Genomic DNA, 26,005 nt, shown 5'->3' with positions numbered 1-26,005 from the left:
ACTTTCCCGTGACGTTTCCGGTTAGGGGTTCCTGTGCGATTCACATTCCTTTAGATGTTACCTAGCTCCCCTAAATGTTTGTACCAATATTTATGAGACACCCTGTATAATAATTTTATTCTTTATATAGAGGTACTAAGTAAACATATAAATTTAAAAAAAGTTTAAGTAACTTAAATCCAAATTACGTGGCACCTCTGGAATTTTGTTGCGGCACCCCGGTTGAAAACCACTGGGTTAATTGTTGATGGCTGTGCTCAGGTTGCTGACAAATTGAATAAGTATTTTGCATCTACATTCACAAATGAGGAGTTCTTTCCAGGATAACTGAAAAGAAATTATTGAAGCTGAATATAAAAAAGGCACCTTGAGCAGATGGAATCTATCCAATTATATTGAAGGAGGTGGCAAAAGAGGTAATAACCCTTAGCCATAATTATGCGAGCAAAGTTCAATTCGGATCCTGTGGACTGGAGATGTGCAAATGTATACTGAATTCATAAAGAGGATCAAATGGTGACATAGTAATTACAGACCTGTTATCTTAACATCTGTTCAAGAGAAAATAATAGAATCACTGGTTAAAGAAGTAATGCAGGACCATCTGGACAGAAATACAATTATACTGCAGTCACATCCTCGATTTCTGATGATATATTAAGGAATCCTTATGTGCCATGATGTAACAACTAGATCATAGGTATAGTGTAGCTTAATTATCAGCACTCACCTCATAGTAATCCGCTTGGTTTGATGAAACTTATAACAGGTACATAGTAGTTATAAAACTTTTAAATTCCGATTAGTATCTATTTATAACTTAAAGTAATTATGAATTAAAAAAAAATTATATAATGTACTAAATTATGAACTGTAAAAAATGTTAAAATTTGCCTAAGAAAAGAAAGTGCACATTCCATTCTATAGTTGTCTTATTAAAATGTGTTAGAAATTTTTGAAGTCCCAAATTTAGCTGTCTCTTGTACTACCAATGTAACATGCTTGACAATCTGATTGACATCTCATCAAATGTATAATGTTATTATAATCCTGTGTCGCATACTTATATCTTGTCCTGTGTGAATTAAATTTAGAACCTGATTTATTATAAGATGTAAATATTAACTTGATATCTGTATTCTTAAAAATCTGTCGAAGTCGTCTAGCATAGTGTTGATGGTATTGGAAGGACGATAAGGGGTTTGTGTATCTTATTCAAATAGTTATTAATGTTGTCAGGGTTATTAATACTGTTATGGATTTTAGTAATGGTTTCTTTTATTAGTTTTAATGGGTATTTCCTGTTGATAAATTTTTTAGTGAGGTATTGCAATTCTGTGGATAGATCTGCTTGTGTGTGACTATATTTAATAGCATTATATATCTGATTATAAAAAACTGCTTTTTTGATGTATAGAGGATGGTGTGAGTAGTAATGTAAGAACTTGCCTGTAGGTGCGTTCTTTCTGTATATTTTGGTGCCTAAAATTGTACCGATTTTATATATAGTGAGATTTAGAAAATTAATTTTATTATCGATTTCTACTTAAAGGGTAAATTTGAGTCTTCATATTACACACACACACACACACACACACACACACACACACACACACACACACACACACACACACAGTGTTCTCCCCAGAAAATTTTGCAGCCGAGTGGCATTATGAAGTAGCCCAATGGGGAACTGTAATACTTTGCAATATTATAAAATTTCCTGTTATTTATAAATGTGACAAGCAATCCAGAGCAAAAATTAATTGCATAATTTAACATTATATGCTCCTGTCACATTGATTTCGATCGCATAGTATGTTCGAATTAATATTAATCAAGATCAGTGGGCAGTACTATGCAGTACTGCAAGGATCACTTAAATTTTAGCCAGGCCGTCAATTAAATTACCGGGCAATGCACCCAATTGATAGGTTTTGGGGAGAACACTAATATATACAGGGTGTCTCAAAAATATTGGTACAAACGTTCAGGGGAGGTAGGTAACATCTAAAGGAATGTGAATCGCATAGGAACCCATAACCAGAAACGTCACTGTAAGTCTGTAGACGGCACGGTAGTCGCCGCACGAAGAGTATGCATCGACATACAAAGCTGGCAGACATTCATCTAGTCTGCACCTGGATTAGCAGAGGATGTGACCTGGCAGAGCATGCACCTGGATTAGCAGAGGATGTGACCTGGCAGAGCATGCACCTGGATTAGCAGAGGGCAATGTACGAATCGCTCAACGAATTTATGGAGAACGCTTCCAGACAGACATGTACCAGACCACCGTTTGTTTGCACGTGTGCATCAAAATTTGTGTGATTGTGGGTCATTTAGAGGTAACAGGAGTAGTGCAGGCAGACCACGTTCAACGTGAACTCCCGCCATGGAAGAACGTGTGTTGAATGCCGTCCAGAATAATCCTACTACCAGCACACGTGCCGTTGCCTCTGCCTTAGGAGTGTCTCATTGCAGTGTACAGCGTGTCTGGCAAGACGATTCCTTACACCCCTTTCATCTCCAAAGGGTTCATTTACTGCTCTTTGTGGGATGTCTTTGTGTGTGCGCGATGCAAGGAGTGTATCGATATCAGGCAACAACTCGGCGTTCTTGTGGGCCTATATGAGAGCTTGAAGGACAGGGTGGATGCCCTCGAAGAAACTAAATTGAGGGGCCCATCAAGCTCTCAGCTGCCCATATCAACGCCAGAGCTTGCACTTGGGCATCGCGTGACACAGAGACAACCCCCAAGGCAGAATGCGCTGGTCCCGAAGGAACTAGTAGTTGTTGGTGACTCTATTGTCAGGGAAACGGGGAACATGCTTTGTAAAAAAGATAGGTGGAACAGGACCAAGGTATGTCTGCCAGAGGCAAAGGTTGATGGCGTTGTAGAGCGAATATCATCTTTTAAGGGCACAAAAGGTGATATAGTTGTACACGTTGGCACTAATAATATTAAGAGTAGGAGACCGGCAGAATTACTTAACAAGTACAGGTCACTGTTGAACAAAAGCCGAGAATTAGGGTTGAATTTGAAAGTGTCTGCAATTCTGCCCAGACACGATAGGAGGGAGTATATGATGAGAGCCTTGTCGATCAATTCGGCCCTGGAAAGATTGTGCAAGGCTCAAGGAGTAGAATTTTTTTCAGCCTGGACTGTACTTGTTAACAGAAGAGATTGCTTCTACAGGGATGGGATACACTTAAATAGAAAGGGTGCAAGAATATTTGCTGATGCTATCGAGGCAGTGTTAGGTGGGTCGGAAAACTGCTAGCTTGGGGGGAGACAAAGACCAATAGATTGACAGTAGCCACTGGCAGAGGTGAAAGAGATTCTTGCACTACTTCTATTAGAATGAGCAGAAGCCTGAAAAACAAGATGCATGGTATTTCAGAGACTGCTGGGAGCCATTGCAGTACAAGTAAACACATGGGTTGTGTTAGGGTAGCGAAGAATAGAAACAGGTGCAGGTATACTTGCGTGTACACCAATGCTAGGAGTTTAGTAAATAAATTTGATGAATTTGAGGTATTGCTCAAAACATCAAAGGCAGATATTGTTGGGATATCAGAGACGTGGTGTCACACAGATATAAGGGATGCAGAACTGGAATTTGGGGAGTACAACGTCTACAGAAAGGATAGACAGGATAGGAAAGGGAGAGGGGTTATGCTATTAGTTAAGAAACACATAAAAACCAAGGAAGTGAAGCCAGTCGACATCGCAGGACAGTGCAGTGTTGAGTCAGTTTGGTGTGACATAAGCATTGGGAGATCAAAATTAAGAGTAGGAGTGTGCTATAGGCCTAATGACTCTGATGAGTATAATAAGGAACTGTACAGGGAAATAGAGTGGGCCAGTAAATCAGAGAGTCTTATAATGGGAGATTTTAATTTCCCAGATATTGACTGGAATTTGGGGGCTGGTTACTCACACACTAGCAAGGCTTTTGTGGATTTATTGGATGATTGTTTTCTACATCAGCATGTTCGGGAGGCAACTAGAGGGAGTAATACTCTTGATTTGATTATCCCAATATCTCCCAATGCTTATGTCACACCAAACTGACTCAACACTGCACTGTCTTCTTCATGCATTAAGAATCTGGAGATAAATAAACGACTAGGTGGCAGTGATCACAGTGTGCTGAAGTGGGATTTACTCAAAGAGGTAACTACCATTAGGGGTAAAGGGAAGGGTTATTGCTTCCGTAAAGGCGACTACGATGGACTGAGACAGTATTTAAATTCTATACAGTGGGACGAACTGATGATGTTACCAACAACAAATTCAAAATGGGAAGCATTCAAAGAACTTATCTTGGAAGCTACTAGGCTTTACATACCAACTAAGAAATATTGTTCAAGGTTTAGGCCAAAATGGATGTCAGATGAACTAATGAGGCATATGGCAGAGAAGAAAAATGCATGGGATACTTAGAAATTAACACGACACAGAAGCCTATAATAGATACAAGTTGATATGCAACCAAGTTACAAAGGAGGTTAGGCAGGCGAAGGCAGATTACGAGAAATCCTTGGCAAGGGATGCAAAGAAAAACAGCAAAGAGTTCTTTACTTATGTAAACTCTAGAAGGAAGGGGATGAATCAGATTGGTCCACCTGATATTGATGGGTCAACTGTTGATGATCCTGCTCAGGTAACTAACAAACTAAATTAATATTTTGCATCGACATTCACACACGAGGAGTTATTCAGCAAGGGGAATTCCAGAGGTGTATTCAACTCTAGAAGTAAGCTACAGAATCTTGAAATAACTGGGAGTGAAGTGGAGGAGAAACCTGTTGAAGATAAACACAAGAAAGGCACCCGGGGTGGACGGGATCTATCCAGTTATATTAAAGGAGGCAGCAAAGGAAGTAAGCAAACCCTTAGCCATAATTATGAGAGCTTCCTTGGACTCAGGGGAGGTACCCATAGACTGGAAATGTGCAAATGTGACCCGATTCACAAAGGAGGATCAAAGGCTGACACAAGTAATTATAGACCTGTGAGCTTAACTTCTGTTCCAGGAAAATTGATGGAGGCACTGGTTAAAGAAGCACTGCAGGATCATTTAGACAAGACTTCAGTTATAGCTCAGACACAGCATGGTTTTGTTAAGGGGAAGTCTTGCCTGACCAACTTGATTGGATACTATGATGCAGTCACAAAAGAACTGGATGCAGGGAATAACTTTGATATTATATACTTGGATCTTAGAAAGGCTTTTGATACTGTTGCACATGGAAGACTGCTACACAAATTGGAGCAGTGTGACATTGGAGGCAAATTGCTGCTATGGATAAAGGGGTGGTTGAGGGGGAGAAGACAGAGAGTGGTAATCAATGGACACTGCTCATCTTGGACTAATGTTATTAGTGGAGTCCCTCAGGGCTTAGTGTTGGTTCCATTATTGTTTTCTGTATTTATAAATGATATTGATGATGGTATATCAAGCTTAATGTCCAAGTTTGCAGACGATACAAAGGTTGGCATGGTTGTCAGGGACACTACAGACACTATGCTGCTGCAACAGGATCTGGAAAGGTTGAGCAGATGGGCTGAGAGGTGGCAAATGAAGTTTAACATTGACAAATGTAAAGTACTACACATGGGAAACAGCAACTCCAGTGCAACGTATCAACTCTGTGGTACTACACTGACAGTGGTAGAGAATGAAAGGGACTTGGGGGTGGTTGTGCAGGCAGATATGAAGTTCTCTGAGCAGTGCAGACGGGCTGCAAGAGTAGCTCATGGAGTATTGTCAATGATATACAGGAATTTTTCCAGCAGGGATAAGGAGGTGATTATTCCATTGTATAAGGCAATGGTCAGGCCACACCTAGAGTTCTGTATACAGGTCTGGAGGCCTCATTTCAAGAAGGATGTAGAGCTGCTGGAACGGGTACAGAGAAGGACAACAAGATTAGTGAATGGAACAAAGGGGTACTCTTAAGAAGAAAGACTTAAGTTTTGCAAATTACAGTGTCTGGAGACTAGGCACCAGCGAGGTGATAGAGGTGTATAAAGCCTTGAATGGTTTAAGCATGCTCAATGCTGATGGGATTCTTCCTCTAGCTCAGAAAAATCACCTGAGAGGGCATAAATTCAAATTGAGGAAAGACAGATGTAGGATAGACGTGTGGAAATTTGCCTTTAGCCAGTGGGTAGTTGGTTGGTGGAACAGACGTCCATCCCTTGTGGTGGAGGTTGATAGCCTAAATAAGTTTAAGGCTCAGCTGGACAGGTATTTTGAACGAACAGAGGGGTGAAGTGGAAGTGGTTTTTTTTTTTTTTTTTTTTTTTTGCTGATGCTGCATAAGCTTGCTTTCTTGCATCAAATGCCTCTACTAATGGTAATGCTCCCCCAAGATCATCCTGAACATGTGGCTTTTGCGCAGTGGTTTCTCCAAGAAATCATTCAAGACTTGAATTTTCCAGCCTATGTTTTGTTCACGGATGAGGCTTATTTCACTCGGAAAGGCTTATTCAATCAGCACAATGCTGATGTTTGCGCTCAAGACAACCCACATGGTGTGTGTCCCCATGTGGCACAACATCGCTTTGCAATAAATGTGTGGGCAGGTATGGTCAGTGACTGCTTAGTCGACCCATACCTGTTACCATCCCACATGAACTCCGCTAAATATCGGATCTTTCTTGAACAAGTTCTACTAGGGTTACATAGTATTAGCATTAGTAGAGGCATATGATGCAAGAAAGCAAGCTTATTCAGTATCAGCCAAAAAAAAAAAAAAAAAAACACCACTCCCATTTCACCCCTCCATTCGCCCGAAATACCTGTCCAGTTGAGCCTTAAATTTGTTTAGGCTATCAACTTCAACAACAAGTGATGGAAGTCGGTTCCAGCAACCAACCACCCGCTCGCCAAAGGCAAATTTTCGCACCTCTATCCGACATCCGTCCTTCCTAAATTTGAATTTATGCCCTCTCAGGTGATTATTCTGAGCTAGAGCAAGAATCCCATCAGCATTGAGCATGCTCAAACCATTCAAGGCTTTATACACCTCTAACAGATCACCTCGCTGGTGCCTAGTCTCCAGACACTGTAATTTGCAAAACTTAAGCCTTTCTTCGTAAGAGCACCCCTTTGTTCCATTCACTAATCTTGTTGCTCTTCTCTGTACTCGTTCCAGCAGCTCTACATCCTTCTTGAAATGAGGCCTCCAGAACTGTATACAGTACTCTAGGTGTGGCCTGACCATTGCCTTATACAAGGGAATAATCACGTCCTTATCCCTGCTGGAAAAATTCCTGTATATCATTGACAAGACACCATGAGCTACTGTTGTATCTCGTCTGCACTGCTCAGAGAACTTCATATCTGCCTGCACAATTACCCCCAGGTCCTTTTCATTCTCCACCACTGTCAGTGTGGTACCGCAGAGTTGATACTTGCTCTGCGGTTACTGTTTCCCATATGTAGTACTTTACATTTGTCAATGTTAAACTTCATTTGCCACCTCTCAGCCCATCTTTTCAACCTTTCCAGATCCTGTTGCAGCAGCATAGCGTCAGTGGTGTCCTTAACAACCCTGCCAACCTTTGTATCATCTGCAAACTTGGACATTAAACTTGATATCCCATCATCAGTATCATTCATAAACACCGAAAACAACAACGGACCCAACACTGAACCCTGAGGAACTCCACTAATAACATTAGTCCACGTTGAGCAGTGTCCATTGATTACCACTCTCTGTCTTCTGCCACTCAACCATCCCCTTATCCATAGCAGCAATTTGCCTCCAATTGCAACTCTGCTCCAATTTGTGCAGCAGTCTTCCATGTGCAACAGTATCAAAAGCCTTTCTAAGATCCAAGTATATAATATCAAAGCTATTCCCTGCATCCAGTTCTTTTGTGACCGCATCATAATATCCAATCAAATTTGTCAGGCAAGACCTGCCCATAACAAAACCATGCTGTGTCTGAGCTATAACTGAATTCTTGTCTAGATGATCCTGCAGTGCTTCTTTAACCAGTGCCTCCATTAATTTACCTGGAACAGAAGTTAAACTAACAGGTTTATAATTACTTGTGTCAGCTTTTGATCCTCCTTTGTGAATTGGGGTTACATTTGCACATGTGCAGTCTATGGGTACCTCCCCTGAGTCCAAAGAAGCTCTCATAATTATGGCTAGGGGTTTGCTTACTTCCTTTGCTGCCTCCTTTAATATAACTGGATAGATCCCATCCACCCCAGGTGCCTTTTTTATGTTTATCCTCAACAATGTCTCCTCCACTTTCCTCTCAGTTATTACAAAATCATCCAGCTCACTGCCAATGTTTACTTTACCTACATCATTCTCCTTCCTTAATAACTCCTCATGCGTGAATGTAGATGCAAAATACTCTTTTAGATTGTTAGCCACCTGAGCAGGATCCTCAACTGTTGAACCATCAATATCCAGTGGACCAATCTGATTCATCCTTTCCTTCTTGAGTTTAAATAGGTAAAGAACTCTTTTCTGTTTTTCTTTGCATCCTTTGCCAAGGATTTTTCGTAGTCTGCCTTTGCCTGCCTAATCTCCTTTGTGACTTGGTTACAGACCAACTTATATCTATCATAGGCTTCCATGTCACCCATTAATTTGTATGTATCCCATGCATTTTTCTTCTCTGCCACATGTCTCATTAGTTCATCTGACAACCATTTAGGCCTAAACCTTGAACAATATTTCTTAGTTGTTATGTAAAGCCTGGTAGCCTCCAAGATTAGTTCCTTGAATGCTTCCCATTTTGAGTTTGCTGTTGGTAACATCATCAGTTGGTCCCACTGTATAGAATTTAAATACTGTCTCAGACCATCATAGTTGCCTTTACGAAAACAAAAACCCTTCCCTTTACCTCTGATGGTAGTTACCTCCTTGAGTAAATCCCACTTCAACACACTGTGATCACTGCCATCTAGTGGTTCATTTATCAGCAGATTCTTAATGCATGAAGAATCACTACTGATAATCAGATCAAGAGTATTGCTCCCTCTTGTTGCCTCACGAACATGCTGATGTAGAAAACAATCATCCAATAAATCCACAAAGCCCTTGCTAGTGTGTGAGTGACCAATCCACAAATTCCAGTCAATATCTGGAAAATTAAAATCCCCCATTATAAGACTCTCTGATTTACTTGACCACTCTATTTCCCTGTACAATATCTTATTATACTCATCAGAGTCATTAGGCCTATGGCACACTCCTACTCAGTTTTGATTTCCCTATGCTTATGTCACACCAAACTGACTCGACACTGCCCTGTCCATCGATATCGACTGGCTTCACTTCCTTGGACTTTGTGTTTCTTAACTAATAGCATAACCCCTCCTCCCCTCCTGTCCTGTCTATCCTTTCTATACACATTGTACTCCCTAAATTCCAGTTCCGCATTTCTTATATCTGCATTTCTTATCCACGTCTCTGATATCCCAACAATATCTGCCTTTGATGTTTTGAGCAATACCTCAAATTCATCAAATTTATTTACCAAACTCCTAGCATTGGTGTACACGCAGGTATACATGCACCTGTTTCTATTCTTGGCTACCCTAACACAACCCATGTGTTTACTTGTACCGCAATGACTCCCAGCAGTCTCTGAAATATCCTGCATCTTGTTTTTCAGGCTTCTGCTCAGTTCAATTGAAGCAGTGCAAGAATCACTTTCAACTCTGCCATTGGCTACTGTCAATCTATTGGTCTTTGTCTCCCCCCAAGCTAGCAGTTTTCCGACCCACCTAACTCTGCCTCGACAGCATCAGCAAAAATTCTTGCACCCTTTCTATTTAAGTGGATCCCATCCCTGTAGAAGCAACCTCTTCTGTTAACAAGTACAGTCCAGGCTGAAAAAAATTCTATCCCTTGAGCCTTGCACAATCCCTCCAGGGCCGAATTGATCGACAAGGCTCTCATCATATACTCCTGCCTATCGTGTCTGGGCAGAATTGCAGACACTTTCAAATTCAACCCTAATTCACAGCTTTTTTTCAACAGTGACCTGTACTTGCTAAGTAATTCCGCCGGTCTCCTACTCTTAATATCATTAGTGCCAACGTGTAGAACTATATCACCTTTTGTGCTCTTAAAAGATGATATCTGCTCTACAACGTAATCAACCTTTGCCCCTGGCAGACATACCCTGGTCCTATTCCACCTATCCTTTTTGCAAAGCATGTTCCCCGCTTCCCTGACAATAGAGTCACCAACAACTACTATTTGACGATGTTCCAGCAAATGTGAGATGCAATATTTGGTTTCAACATGACGGGGCACCTTCCCATTATGGAAGGTGAATTAGTGACCATTTGAACAGGCATTTTGGTCGTCGATGGATTGGCCCCGGGTGGACCCGTTGTCAGGCCCCCCAAGCTCACCTGATTTATCGAGCCTTGATTTCTTTCTGTGGTGGGACCCTCATATGGAAATGGATCACATGGCGAGACTCGTCTGCGCTGCTGCTACTGTCAAAGAAACTCCAGGTGTGTTCGAATGTGTCCGCCAATCCATGCTGCTTTGGTATCACATATCGCGTCTCATTGGGGAACCTTCAAGCATCTGTTGTAACATCATGAAATGCATCCATCTCGTACTCCATTGTTAATATTATGTCAAATAAATGTTTGCCACTAATTATTGCCTTGTGTCATTTCTGCTTCTTGTGCCTCTGCTGCTACTTTCCCCTGACGTTTCCGGTTATGGAAATATACAGGATAAGCCTCCGTAGCCGAGTGGGCAGGAGCGGGAGTGCAGTAGCACATGCTCTTTGAGTAGACCGGGGTTCAAGCCCCTGACTGCTGAATACGGTCGATCTGCCAACCCGCACTGGACCAGCGTGGCAAATTATGGTCCATTTCCCTCAGCATGAATTGTTGAGGAGGCTTCCATCCTGCAGTGGGTTGATAATGGCTGCACTTTACTTTTTTACCTCCCCTAAACGTTTGTACCAATATTTTTGAGACACCCTGTATATATAAAATTTCTTAGCTAAAAATGAAAAAAAGAAGGGATTATATATATAGCCATTTCTGCATAAAGCTTACATTGAAAAGCACGTCAACTTGGAGCTAGAGCCTCTCAATATGTGCTATCAGTAACAACATGAGCCATCTTTTTCTGCGAGTTACATGCCAGGTCACATCTTATTAATATATACCAAATATAGTATATAAAATAGATGAAAAGTTAAATTTGAATTATTTAAATTTTAAGCTAAGATAAGGTTAAAGACGGTTAAGTTATAGATAGCATAATATGCTAAACTTGCCGAATATGACTTGCACAATAAAAAATTTTTACGAACGGCTGTCTGGCAAAATATAACTGCTAGCCCTACAGATAGCTTTACTCTTACAATATTTACATGTGTGTTTCTGTTACTGTAGCTAAGTGGGCAGGAAAAAGCAAAGGGCTTAAGCCAAAGAAATAGGCGGAAGGAGCCGGCAAAAGTAATAGTGGTAGCACCTCAATTTCCCTCGAATTACCCTAATAGATTTCGAGGCGGAAGAAATTAGAGTTAGATAGCAAATAGATAAAAGAATAGGTAAAGACAGCACTACTTCGGAATTTTACCGGGAGCATAAATCCCCGTCCCTTAGTAGGGTTCCTGGTAATTTGTTGTGTGAAGAATTTTGCACTATTACAACTAAGATTAAGCAACTGAGATGTATAAATGAATGCCATAGTAATAGCTAGTATTAAGTATCTCTAGACAAAATGCAAAGAGGCAAAGATTTTTCGATACGTTGGAGCTAACAATAATGCAAAAAGGCAAAGATTTTTCCGATACTTTGGAGCTACCAAAAACTTGGACTGACCAGAGCTGCAGCGAGAAACTAAAGAAAGTTCTAAGCTCCCTCTTTAGACTCAAAAGATTATGGAAATAGCATCCACCAATTAGAAGCGATATGAGTAGAGGCAATCTCTGGAAAAAAAAAAAATTGTTCTCATAGAACAACCATGGGTACAACTTTTTCAGAGTGTAAGACACGGATCAACTGTTCTATGAGAAGTACCTAGTATATACTTTTATACATAAGTTCCACCTAAGACATCACTTCAGTGTGACCCCAAATTCCTAACTATATCTTGTGGGCAGATATTAACATGCCATAATTTTATTGCAATATAAATAGTTCTACGTAGATGTCTAAATATAAATTTTTGAGGAAAGCCATTTTTACATAGCTTGTTGATAAAATCGGTTAGAGATGCTAGGATATTAACTCTACTATTACATATTCTTAATCCTTGTGATTTAATTACATTACTATGAATTCTGTGTGATATGTTTGAATGCCAGTGCGTGAGATTTATAGTCTCAAATTTAAAGTCAGTACGTTTGTTGTACACTTTAGTATCAACCTTCCCAACTTTCATTTTAATGCCAATATCTAAAAATGTGGGAGCAATAAAACTATCATCATTAGTACGTTCAAGCTGTAGATCCGAAGGATAAAAAGTTGCCATTTCCTGTAGAAAATTTGGCTCATTAATTGCAATAAGATCATCAATATATCTATAAAGTATAACATTTTTGTTAAATTTACTTTCAAAGTGGTGCAAATATAGGTTGGCCACGATACATGAACTACACACACCCATGGCTATACCCGTATGTTACCTATATACCGCACTTCCATTAACTATAAAGCAATTAAATAAACATTGATCTATTAAATTATCCCAATAATACTTATCACAAGGGATAGCCCTATAATATTCGTTCAAAACCTTTTTTAGATTTCTATGCAACATGCTAGTAAACAGATTTTTGAAGTCGTATGTGCCACTATGTCTGATGCTTGTGGTATTGGTATTAAGATAATCTAGAACCTTTCCGTTATTTAATATAATCTTTGTATCTCTTACCTTACTTAATATTATTCGTAACAATATTTCCAGCTTTGTATGTGGAACTTCTACATAACTATCCCTGCAAGAGGTTATAAACCTAAATGCCATTGGGGATTTATGAAACTTAGTGATCCAATGTACATATGGAAACTTGGTGTAATAGCAGTTGAGATTTAACCTTCTCATAGCTATTAGCCTTTTTCTGTGGTACTTGCATTAAGTAGCTATCAGCCTTCTTCTGTGGTATATGTGGTACTGCTATTAAGCTTTATATCCAAAGTGTCGATATAAAGCCTTTTACAGGTAATCCTATAGTTGTTGGCTGACATTTTTACTTTTTTATTTTCAGTAATTTTTTCTTTTCAATAGTTTTTACATATAAATCAGGTATTGCAGTTTATTTCTACTTTATACACACCAACTGTATTTTCTACAATCATATTCTATTTACTGTCCTTCCCCTAAAATTCTTCAACACTCTGAGCTATTAGTGCAATACGAGGTCAGGAGTGTCTATTGCTTTCCTAAGTATTTTCCTAACTTCACCTCCCACTAGCTTTATAGCCAGACATGGACTGCGTGTGGAAACAACCTACACTTAGAAAAGTCAATACAAAAAAAAAAAAAAAAAAAAATATATATATATATATATTTATATATATATATACATATATATATGTATTATAAAAATATTAGCATTAGCATTAGTAGAGGCATTTGATGCAAGAAAGCAAGCTTATGCAGCATCAGCCAAAAAAAAAAAAAAAAAAACCCACTTCCACTTCACCCCTCTGTTCGTTCAAAATACCTGTCCAGCTGAGCCTTAAACTTATTTAGGCTATCAACCTCCACCACAAGGGATGGCAGTCTGTTCCACCAACCAACCACCCGCTGGCTAAAGGCAAATTTCCGCACGTCTATCCTACATCTGTCTTTCCTCAATTTGAATTTATGCCCTCTCAGGTGATTTTTCTGAGCTAGAGGAAGAATCCCATCAGCATTGAGCATGCTTAAACCATTCAAGGCTTTATACACCTCTATCAGATCACCTCGCTGGTGCCTAGTCTCCAGACACTGTAATTTGCAAAACTTAAGCCTTTCTTCGTAAGAGCACCCCTTTGTTCCATTCACTAATCTTGTTGCCCTTCTCTGTACTCGTTCCAGCAGCTCTACATCCTTCTTGAAATGAGGCCTCCAGACCTGTATACATTACTCTAGGTGTGGGCTGACCATTGCCTTGTACAATGGAATAATCACCTCCTTATCCCTGCTGGAAAAATTCCTGTATATCATTGACAATACTCCATGAGCTACTCTTGCAGCCCGTCTGCACTGCTCAGAGAACTTCATATCTGCCTGCACAATCACCCCCAAGTCCCTTTCATTCTCTACCACTGTCAGTGTAGTACCACAGAGTTGATACGTTGCTCTGGGGTTGCTGTTTCCCATGTGTAGTACTTTACATTTGTCAATGTTAAACTTCATTTGCCACCTCTCAGCCCATCTGCTCAACCTTTCCAGATCCTGTTGCAGCAGTGTAGTGTCAGTAGTGTCCTTGACAACCCTGCCAACCTTTGTATCATCTGCAAACTTGGACATTAAGCTTGATATACCATCATCAATATCATTTATAAATACAGAAAACAATAATGGACCCAACACTGAGCCCTGAGGGACTCCACTAATAACATTAGTCCACGATGAGCAGTGTCCATTGATTACCACTCTCTGTCTTCTCCCACTCAACCACCCCTTTATCCATAGCAGCAATTTGCCTCCAATGTCACACTGCTCCAATTTGTGTAGCAGTCTTCCATGTGCAACAGTATCAAAAGCCTTTCTAAGATCCAAGTATATAATATCAAAGTTATTCCCTGCATCCAGTTCTTTTGTGACTGCATCATAGTATCCAATCAAGTTGGTCAGGCAAGACTTCCCCTTAACAAAACCATGCTGTGTCTGAGCTATAACTGAAGTCTTGTCTAAATGATCCTGCAGTGCTTCTTTAACCAGTGCCTCCATTAATTTTCCTGGAACAGAAGTTAAGCTCACAGGTCTATAGTTACTCGTGTCAGCCTTTGATCCTCCTTTGTGAATTGGGGTCACATTTGCACATTTCCAGTCTATGGGTACCTCCCCTGAGTCCAAGGAAGCTCTCATAATTATGGCTAAGGGTTTGCTTACTTCCTTTGCTGCCTCCTTTAATATAACTGGATAGATCCCATCCACCCCGGGTGCCTTTCTTGTGTTTATCTTCAACAGTTTCTCCTCCACTTTACTCCCAGTTATTTCAAGATTCTGTAGCTTACTGTTGAGTTGAATACACCTCTGGCATTCCCCTTGCTGAATAACTCCTCATGTGTGAATGTCGATGCAAAATATTCATTTAGTTTGTTAGCTACCTGAGCAGGATCATCAACAGTTGACCCATCAATATCAAGTGGACCAATCTGATTCATCCCCTTCCTTCTAGAGTTTACATAAGTAAAGAACTCTTTGCTGTTTTTCTTTGCATCCCTTGCCAAGGATTTCTCGTAATCTGCCTTCGCCTGCCTAACCTCCTTTGTAACTTGGTTGCATATCAACTTGTATCTATCATAGGCTTCTGTGTCATGTGTTAATTTGTAAGTATCCCATGCATTTTTCTTCTCTGCCATATGCCTCATTAGTTCATCTGACATCCATTTTGGCCTAAACCTTGAACAATATTTCTTAGTTGGTATGTAAAGCCTAGTAGCTTCCAAGATACGTTCTTTGAATGCTTCCCATTTGGAATTTGCTGTTGGTAACATCATCAGTTGGTCCCACTGTATAGAATTTAAATACTGTCTCAGTCCATCGTAGTCGCCTTTACGGAAGCAATAACCCTTCCCTTTACCCCTAATGGTAGTTACCTCTTTCAGTAAATCCCACTTCAGCACACTGTGATCACACAGTGTGCTGAAGTGGGATTTACTGAAAGAAGTTGATATGACAAATAAAAATATAGATGATGGTAGTACAAAACGTTCGGAAAGCCATAGACCTGTTACTAGCATTGGCATTTATTATTATTATTATTATTATATATAAAGTTATGTAAAAGAATATAAGAAAAAGAGTGGCAGAACAGATTAATTCCATCAAATTTATGATTGTACATTACATCTGTCTGTATATAACAATTTTTTAGTTAATTATAATGCCAACTAGATAAATTGGAGACTTTAGCATAAAAATATTAGGGGTGAAAACTATACTCATTAGTTCAAACGGCCAAGTTTTGGTAACCTAAGTTGGACTTATTTGTTGTACCCTATTAATAAACACCTAAAATAAAATAAAAATAAAATGAAATAGTAAAATTAAAATGATAATATAGCTAATTATAGATATATGGGTACATTGAATGGAACATTAACTAGGGCTAGCTCCACTCAATATATCTCATCAATAATTAGCTGAGGCTATCTGTTTCTGTTTGCCAGTTGCCAGTTTTTATATGTTCAAATATACTGAGAATTTACTGCGAATATATAATCAAATTGGCTTAATTACTTTAATATACCTTAAATTTAGCAGAAAACTGGCAGAATAACCGCTAGCCCGACAGATAGCAGTGAAAATTAATAATAATGGAAGTCAATAATGAATAATATATGTGAGTAACAACAATTTATTTATGTAGTGAAAGGAAGGCTTATGCCTAAAATTAAGGCGAATATGAAGAGGAATAGTAATAGACCTCAATTTCTTAATTTTCGCCTTAATTTTAGGCATAAGCCTTCCTTTCACTACATAAATAAATAGTTGTTACTCACATATATTATTCATTATTGACTTCCACTATTATTAATTTTCACTGCTATCTGTTGGGCTAGTGGTTATTCTGCCAGTTTTCTGCTAAATTTAAGGTATATTAAAGTAATTAAGCCAATTTGATTATTTATTCATAGTAAATTCTCGGTATATTTGAACATAGAAAAACTGGCAAATGGCAAACAGAAACAGATAGTCTCAGCTAATTATTGATGGGATATATTGAGTGGAGCTAGCCCTAGTTAACGTTCCATTCAATGTATCCATATATCTATAATTAGCCATATTATCATTTTAATTTTACTATTTCAGTTTATTTTATTTTATTTTATTATATGTGTTTATTTATAGGGTACGACAAAGAAGTCCAACTTAGGTTACCTAAACCTGACCCTTTGAACTAATGAGTATAGTTTTCACCCCTAATACTTTTATGCTAAATTCTCCAATTATATCTAGTTGGTATTATAATTAACTAAAAAATTGTTTTATATATATATATATATATACACACACCAACCCGTGTAATTAGAACCTTTGACCTACTTATTTGCCACAGTTAAAACACCAGTGCCAATACCATGTATTACATTATGAATTACTAGTTATGAGATATGATATTTGAGCCAAAATCGCCGGTATTCAAATCAGAATTTGAATATGGGGAGTACAATGTTTAGAGAATGGAGGAAGAGGGGTTATGCTGTTAGTTAAGCAGCATGTTAAATCTAAGGCAGTGCATCCATTTGATATGGGTGCCCAGTGTAATTCTGAATCAGTTTGGTGTGACATAAGCACTGAGAAAATGAAAATGACAGTAGGCGTATGTTATAGACCTCATGAGTGATGAGTACCACAAACAACTATACAGAGAAATAGAGCAGCCCACTGAATCATCAGAATGTCTTATAATGGGGGATTTTAACTTTCCAAATAATGACCAGAAAACTTGTGGGTTGGTCAGTCACATACTAGCAAGACTTTTGTGGCTTTGTTGGGTAAATATTTTCTACAGCAGTATATTAGAGAGGCAACAAGAGACTGCAGTACATTTGATCTGATTATCAGTGGCGATTCTTCATGCATTAATTATCTGCAGAAAAAAATACCTGTTGAAGTAGGATTTACTTAAAGATGTAAGTACCATCAGGATAAAGAAAAGGACTTTATTCTTATAAAGGTGACTATAGTGGTCTCAGACAGTATAAATTGTATGCAGTGGGACCAACTGATGAAGTAAACAAAATCAGATTCTAAATGGGAAGCATTCAGGGAAGTAATCATAGAAGCTACTAGGCTTTTTTTATACTAACTAAGGAAAGGAATAATGTTTAAGGCTTAGACCAGAATTATGTCAGATGTACTTGACACTTGTGGCAGAGAAGAAAAATGTATGGACTGCATATATAAATTATCAGGTGATACAGAAGCCTGGGGTAGATATAAACTAGTGTGCAAACTAGTCACAAAGGAGGTTAGACAAGCTAAAGCTGATTATGAAAAGACTATGGCAAAGGATGCAAAGAAAAACGCCCTCCGCATCCTCCGCTATGCACTGCTGCTCCTGCCCACCTGACTACGGAGGTGCTGAATGGAATCACTGGTTAGGTAATGCAGTAAATCCAGGACCATCTAGACAGGAATGCAATTATACTGAGCTTATAGCATGTATTTTTTAATGGCTGGTCTTGTCTGACCAATTTGATTTGACTGTGACGCAGTAATAACAAATCTGTGCAAAAAATAATTTTGATAACAAATATATTTGGATTTCAGGAATGCTTTTCATACTATTGCACATAAGAAACTGCTGTAAAATTGGAGTTTTGGCATTAAGGAAAGTTGCTGTTGTTGAAATGATGATTGATTTGAAGAAGACAGATAGTGGTTATTAATGGACACTGATCTTACTAGGCTATTATTATTAGTAGAGTCCCCCCCCAGATTCATTGCTAGACCCATTGTTGTTTTCTGTATTTATTAATGATGTCGATAAAGATTTATTAGACTTCAGTTATAAGGTTGAAGATGATACAAAAGTTGACAGGATGGTTAATGACAGCAATTAAAGTATGCTACTGCAACGAGATTTAGAAAAATTAGGCAGATGGACTGAGAAATGGATGAAGTTTGACATTGACAAATCTGAGGTACTGTATGTGGGTAGCAGTAATCTCAGATTAATGTATCAATTTCTCCAGGGGCTCACATCTGGTGAGTAGGGCTTGGCTCAACCAGGGTCCTGAGCTTGATATCATCATTCTTCTCTTTCTTGGTGATTCCCTTTTACTCTCTCTCTCTCTCTCTCTCTCTCTCTCTCTCTCTCTTGCCTGGTACAGCATAAGCCTCAGGTTTCCTTGTACCATATGGCTAATAATAATAATAATAATAATAATAAGCTATGACAGAAGGAGAGACCTACAAATACCTAGGAATGATGCAGGCTCATCAGTTAAGAGCACAAGGAAATCAAGAAGTGCCTGACTGAAAAATATCATCAGAGACTCAGAAGCCTGCTGAAAGCAAAATTGAATGGAGGGAACACAGTTAAACCTATAAACACCTATGCAACTCCAGTACTAATATACAACTTCGGGGTCATAATAGATTGGACTAACACCGAGCTAGATATCATGTGAAAGACAAGGACAATGATGACCAAGAGCCACCAACACCACCCGAAGTCAGCAGTAGAGAGACTAACAATAGCTCGGAAAGAGGGAGGACGGGACCTGATAGAGCAATAGAAAACAGCGATAGTTAACATGAGGGATTACTTCGCGTACAACACAGCACCACTCAACCTAAGTGAGGAAACCCCCACCCCCGAGGAGACGGCACAAGAAACGAAGTTAGAAAGATGGGCAAAGAAGACACTCCATGGCAGACACTACAATGACCTCCATCAAGATCATATCGATAACATTGCTTCCAATGCATGGCTCACAAGCGGGATGCTCTTCCCCAAGACTGAAGGATTCATGCCGGCCATCCAAGACCAGGTAATCAACACCAGAAACTATAGAAAATACATCACAAAGGACACAGGAATGTCAGATGACACATGTCGATGATGCCACCTGGCCTCAGAAACGATCCAACACATCACCGCGGGTTGCAAGGTGATCACCTAGACGGAGTACACTCATAGACATGACCAGGTAGCCAGGATAATACATCAGAAGCTAGCGAGGAAATACCAGTTAACCAAAGAAAGTGTACCATACTACAAGTACGAACCCCAGGCAGTACTAGAGACCCGAACCCAAAAGCTGTACTGAGTCCGCGCCATAATAACAGATAAGACCATCCCGCACAACAGACTGGACATAACCCTTGTGGACAAGGTGGAAAAGGCTACCTACCTGATTGACATAGCAGTGCCTAACACTAGCAATGTCCAGAAAATCCATGAGGAAAAAATTAGGAAGTAGACAAACCTGAGACACGAAGTCAAGGAGATGTGGTATATGCAAGAAGTATCGACCATCCCGATCATCAAGACTACATAGCAGCCTAGCAGCAATAGGTCTCCCAGAGAACACCTACAAAGAACTCCAGAAAGTCGCAATCCTGAACACCTGTAGGATAGTCAGAGATTTCCTTGACCAACAGTAACACCAGACATTACAACCACCCTGTGTACTTGATAGCGTACCCATCACGGAGTGGAATCCCCCACTCAGGGAGAAATAATATAAGTGCAACAATAATAATAATAATATTAATAACTGTGTTGTACTACGCTCAGGGTAGATGAAAATGAAAAAGGAACTGCCATTATTATTGTCATTATATCGATATAAGACTGTGACTTTTTCTTACTCCCCCATCAAAAATTTAAGCTAAGAGTATACCAGAATTAGTCTTTGCATCCAGTTCATTTTTGACAACCTCATAGTAACTAATCAGATTAGTTAGACTTAATATCCTCTTAATAAGTCAGTAGTAGCCTTGTAGCTGTATTACTTCTGTAACTATGGTCTCAATAAGTTTCATGGAAATATTTTTTTTACTTATCATACCAGATTAAGAATGATGCCCGAAAAAAAAAATTTTTTTTTTTAGTTAACCGTGTTTTTTTTTTTAGATTGATATTCAAGAAGTTGAAGTTGGTTTGTGTAGGGAAAGGTTTCATGAACCTAAGATGTAGTATATTGTTTGCCATCACCATCACACACGCCGACCGGGCTAGCCGAGTGGGTAAAGTACCTGCCCGGCAACCCAAAGGTCGCGGGTTCGATTCCCGCCTCGGGCTTGGATCAAAGTACTGCAAAACCCTTGGGAGGTGCAATATGGCCACAGAAGCCGATGCGCCAACAACTACCAAATCAAAAAAAAAAAAAAAAAAAAAAAACCATCACACACAGTATCGTCGACAAACCTATGAATGTGATTTTTAGTCTGCTGAAGAAGGTCATTAATATACAAGAGGAAAGAAAAGACTTTGAGAAAGAACTGAACCTGGGGGAACACCAGCATTAGTTGAGACATTAGAATACAGGATACCATCCTCAGTGAGTAGTTGAAGAATACCATGTCTGCTCAATTGCAAAAAACAGATGGATGGAAATCCATTACTGTGTTAAGAAGACCTATATGCCATACACAATCAAAACCCCTAGAAATGTCAAGAGCAACTTTTTGCATAGTTCTCTGAAGGTGAATAACATTGAATAACTTTTTAGGACCTTTCTGGATGTGTGCAGATATCCACGCAGAAGGAAAAACATCTGTGAGATAAGAAAGCATAAAAAGGCAAAAAAAAAAAAAAAAAACTTGCAAGCTCAAACACACAGGTTTTGAGAACAAGTGAAGAAATTCCTTCTGGACCTGCCATCAAAATTGTTCAAAATTATTCTACCATCCTTCTGTCAGCAGACCATGGGAATCATTGAATGGAGATTTGCCAAGTTCATGAATACAAGTGTCAGAAAGAAGGTAGGATGTTACTAAGTTAGCTCTATCTTTAATTGAGAACTGCAGAACCATCAGGTTCTAAGAGGTCAAAATATAAATGTACATATAAATGCAAGTATAGATGGACGTACAATTTGGTAAGAAATCAGAAGGCTTGACTGCAACTTTTACATGAATCAGAAGGACTTTAGAATGTCTGGTTATTTTCCAGAATCTGTATGCATAATGTCTAGAAAACTTTAATTCGTACGTATTGATGGCTGAAAAACTTGCCCATCAGTATATACAGGGTGATTCACTACCAGTGCGACAAACTTGCAGGAGATGTAGGGGGCACAACGACGAATCGGAATCACATAGCATTTCGGGGTCCGAAATGCCTTTGTCATGTGGTAGAGGACATTCAACGGGAGGTCGCGTGAACAGCGATCCCACTGGAAGTCAGCATTTGCGAACTGGTTCCCGAGGCAGTAGGATGGACGAGTATTCAAACGTTGAATTGGCCGACATGCACCTCGCGTACGGAGTTGCGGACTGTAACTGGCGCGCCGCTCTGCGCTTGTACCAAGAACGTTTCCCGCACAGGTGTGCTCCTCATCATACGATTTTCGCACGTGTGCACAGAAGGTTATGTGAGACTGGTTGTTTCACGAGAGGTACCATGAATCGAGAGCGAATGATGAGGATGCCAGACAATGAGGAGAATGTCCTACATCTTGCAGAAGGCAATCCGAGTACAAGTACTCGAGCGATAGGCCAACGATTGGATATTTCCCAATCCACTGTATGGAGGATACTGTCAACAAACCAAATGAGTTCATACCATCTGCAACGCATCCAATCATTGGAGCCTGCGGATTATCCACTCCGGAGGACTTTTGCTACTTGGTTTCTTCAACAGAAACAGTTCGCAAATGCTGACTTCCAGCAGGATCGCTGTTCACACGACCTCCCATTCAACATCCTCTGCCGCATGATGAAGGCATTTTGGACCCTGCAATGCTATGTGATTCCGATTTGTCTTTGTGCCCCCTACACTTCCTGCAAGTTTGTCGCACTGCTAGTGAATCACCCTGTATAGAATTGATGTGCGGGTAGTTGATTGGTGGAACAGACATCCATCTTTTGTTGTTGTGGAAGTTGATAGCCTAAATAAATTTAAGGCCGAGCTGGACAAGCATTTGGAACGAATGGAGGGGTGAAATGGGGGGGGGGGGGTTGGCTGATGCTGCATAAGCTTGCTTTCTTGCATCACATGCCTCTGCTAATGCTGATATATATGTACTGGCAAATTCAGATTATTATTTTAATGGCAGTGGAACTGTCTCTCGTTTCCATGTAGTTTTTGTCTGTAGATCTCTATGTGGACTTGTATGTTGTGTGGGCTGAAAATTCCAGAATAATTCAAATGACAAAATCTACTTGCTCTGCCTCTCAGATAGAATGGTTGACTACAACCTTGATTGCGCAGGACTTGAGAAATTCCTACAGTCATTGATGGGAATAACCAAACCTCTCCAAATAGGTTGCAGACAGTTATGTATTGTCCAACTATGCTGTCACAATAGACATGTAGCAGTAATAGTTCTCTGTTGTCAATGTGTTTGCTATGTAAGACTCCAACAGAACCCTCACAGGTATCTGCTGGAGTCTTAAGGAAAATGCTTTCCTTTCCATTGTGGATAAGACTTGGATTTGGATCCAAATCCAACCACTATCCACAGAAGGAATTTTTATTGAACTTTTCACATTGTAGCAGAGTTAGTCAGTTTCAGGCAAGGATTGCACAATGTACATTCTGCCCCAACAGTTTGGCTTTTTTATTCACTAGAAAAGGCAGCCCAACCCAAAAATATATATATAATTTACAGATATGTTATTCTGTACTAATTCTGTACTTACTTGCTTTGGCACAAATGCCAAGAAGGTCAAGATGCTCAAGTATATATTTATTAGTACTATGTATATCCTGATAAAGGCCCAGATTACTGAGATTTTTAGCAAAAAAAAATTACTGCAGTATCAGATATATACTACACTGAATGGCCACTTCATTGGATATGTCGGTCTAATAATGAGTAGTACGTACCTGCTTTAACTTCAGAACATTCTCAAGTATTTTGAGGGTATAAACTCCATGAGGTGCCAAAAGCATTCTACTAGAATACTGTCTCATACATGTGTTGATTGCAACCCACAGTTGCCTCAGATTGAATGACAGCCTTCTGTGAACAGTGTATTCCACATCCCATAGATGCTCAGTCAAGTTGAGGTCTGCTAACTGAGTAGGCCATCAAAGTACAATATTCACATTCATGCCCAGGAACCATTTGCAAACATTCTGCATCCTGTAATATGGAAATAACTAAATGAATAAAATTTGAGCATGTAGTATGCACATGATCAGCAACAATATTCAAGTAGGCAATGGCAGTCAAATGTGTGCAGTGAAGATATTCTATGTACCATGACACTTCCACTCTTACCTTGCATATTGAGACCTGGTCCTATATGAGTCTGTTGATTCATGCTGTTGCCATATACTTGTCTGCCATCAACATGGAACAATTGTAACTGGGACTTGTTGTACAGAGTAACCTTGTCTCACTCCCAGAATATCCAGTGTTGGTGTTTGCATGCTCACTGTATCTGCATCTGCTTGTTTTTCGTTGAGAGGAGTGAAATCCAGTGAGGTCATCTGCTGCTATTATCCCACCTGTGTCCTTACCCAATGCATCATCCATTCTAACTTACTCCTTTGTGCACAATTTCTATACTACACTATCATTTGACTGACTTAAAATTGACTGACTGCATTAAATGTTAGTGCAGTGCAAGAACCATGCACTATAACATCTGTTAGACTGCATGATTCTTTTTTCACTCTCTCTTTCTGCCTTTCATATAAGTGAGTTGTTTCTGGCCACAGAACTGTCATTATCTGGATGTTTTCTGGTTGTTTGATCATTCTCATTACACTCAGACACTGTTATGCATGAAAGACCCCCACTGAATTAGCAGTATCCATGTTTTTTTTGGATGATCGGAGTGTACCTGATAAACTGGCCACCCAGTGTATATTATGATCAGGGAAACTTCTTGAAGCGGTGTTTATTATTGTCATTAAGGTTATATCAGAGGTATCACAGGGCAGTTTATTGGCAATCACTCTCATGTTGTTTAACTCTCATTGGTTGTTCTTAATTAGATCTGACAAATCTTATTCTATATGTGTCATATAAATTTTAATGTGGGCATCTGCTTGGAATGTGGTCACCAGCAACTTTTCTGTGGCTAGTGCTTCAGCAGACAGCTGTTGTATTTTCCCCAAGTTGAGCTGTATCACCTATGGACCTACTTAGATAAAATAAATATAATATATATATATATATATTTTTTTTTTTTTTTTCTCTTTTTTGAACACTTTATGTTATTTTTAAAGTACCAGAGAAAATAATTTAATAGAATAATGAATAATATTCATAAATACACGTTTTATATCTGGACTGTAGAGAAAAATAATTGGTGTGAAGACATCAGTTATTTTTTCAGTCGCTAGCACTATGTGACCACTCATTTCAAGAAATTAAATGTTCTTTATTGTAGATGTTAATGATCTTTTATTGGAAATCTTATTATTATTATTTTTTTTTTTTCTGTACTCCTTGATTTAAAATCTTTAAAATGACTTTATTTTTGTTCTCAAGGATTTTTATGTAAATAAAAGTAATTCCAAATAATCAATGCACACATAAATGAATTATATGTATTGGTAACTGTGTGCAAAGTGGGATTATAATGGAAAGTGACTGCAGTTTTAGTTATTAAGTGCAGAACATAGTTGACTTTTGACTCAGTGGTGCAGCCTTTCCAATTTCATGTGGTTTCCAAGTTTGTTCTTTCTACTTTGTTTCCTAATCTTTGAAAGATTTTTTTTTTGAAGATATTTGTTATATTTTTTTTGATTCCCCTGTAAATGTGTAATCATACATATGTGCAATACTTTTAGGTCCCTAATGCAATAAAACAACAGTACAAATATCCACTGCCATTGTTGCCTCATGTTACAGAAGTACCACCACAATCCAGTGATGCCAGTTTAATTTCCACAGTATCAGAATCAGGTTTGACACCAGAAGAACAAGATGAGGTAGGTTGATTTTTAGTGTTTTTTTTTTTTAATTCTCCCTAATTTTCTTTAGTCTGTTAATGATAGTTGATTCTCAAAGTTCCTTGAGGATGTGTAGGACATTTTTTCTTTGCTTTATTGTTATTCTTATTATTATAAAACTTTTTCTCCTTTATGGTATTTTTTCCACCTCATGACCGGGTACTAGTACCAAGTGCGTGAGGTGGTTGGTTGTATTCAAGTTATTATTGTTGGTCAGTAAACTCTCTTACT

At 39.0% G+C, this 26,005-nt stretch overlaps 1 protein-coding gene across 1 annotated transcript in view; it reads left to right on the top strand.

Moving 5' to 3' along the window:
• Positions 1-26,005, top strand: part of LOC150085767 (PHD finger protein 12) — a 529,395-nt gene that overhangs the window by 254,101 nt on the left and 249,289 nt on the right. Inside the window, exon 8 of the mRNA XM_090373472.1 lies at positions 25,613-25,753. Coding sequence (XP_090229598.1) covers positions 25,613-25,753 — 141 coding nt within the window. The remainder of the gene's footprint in view (positions 1-25,612; positions 25,754-26,005) is intronic.

Source organism: Mastigoproctus giganteus, chromosome 5 (assembly GCF_048544385.1).
Source record: "Mastigoproctus giganteus isolate SK-2022 chromosome 5, ASM4854438v1, whole genome shotgun sequence".
In the NCBI taxonomy this organism is placed as follows: Eukaryota; Metazoa; Arthropoda; class Arachnida; order Uropygi; family Thelyphonidae; genus Mastigoproctus; species Mastigoproctus giganteus.
This window is presented reverse-complemented; position numbering and strand designations above follow the sequence as displayed.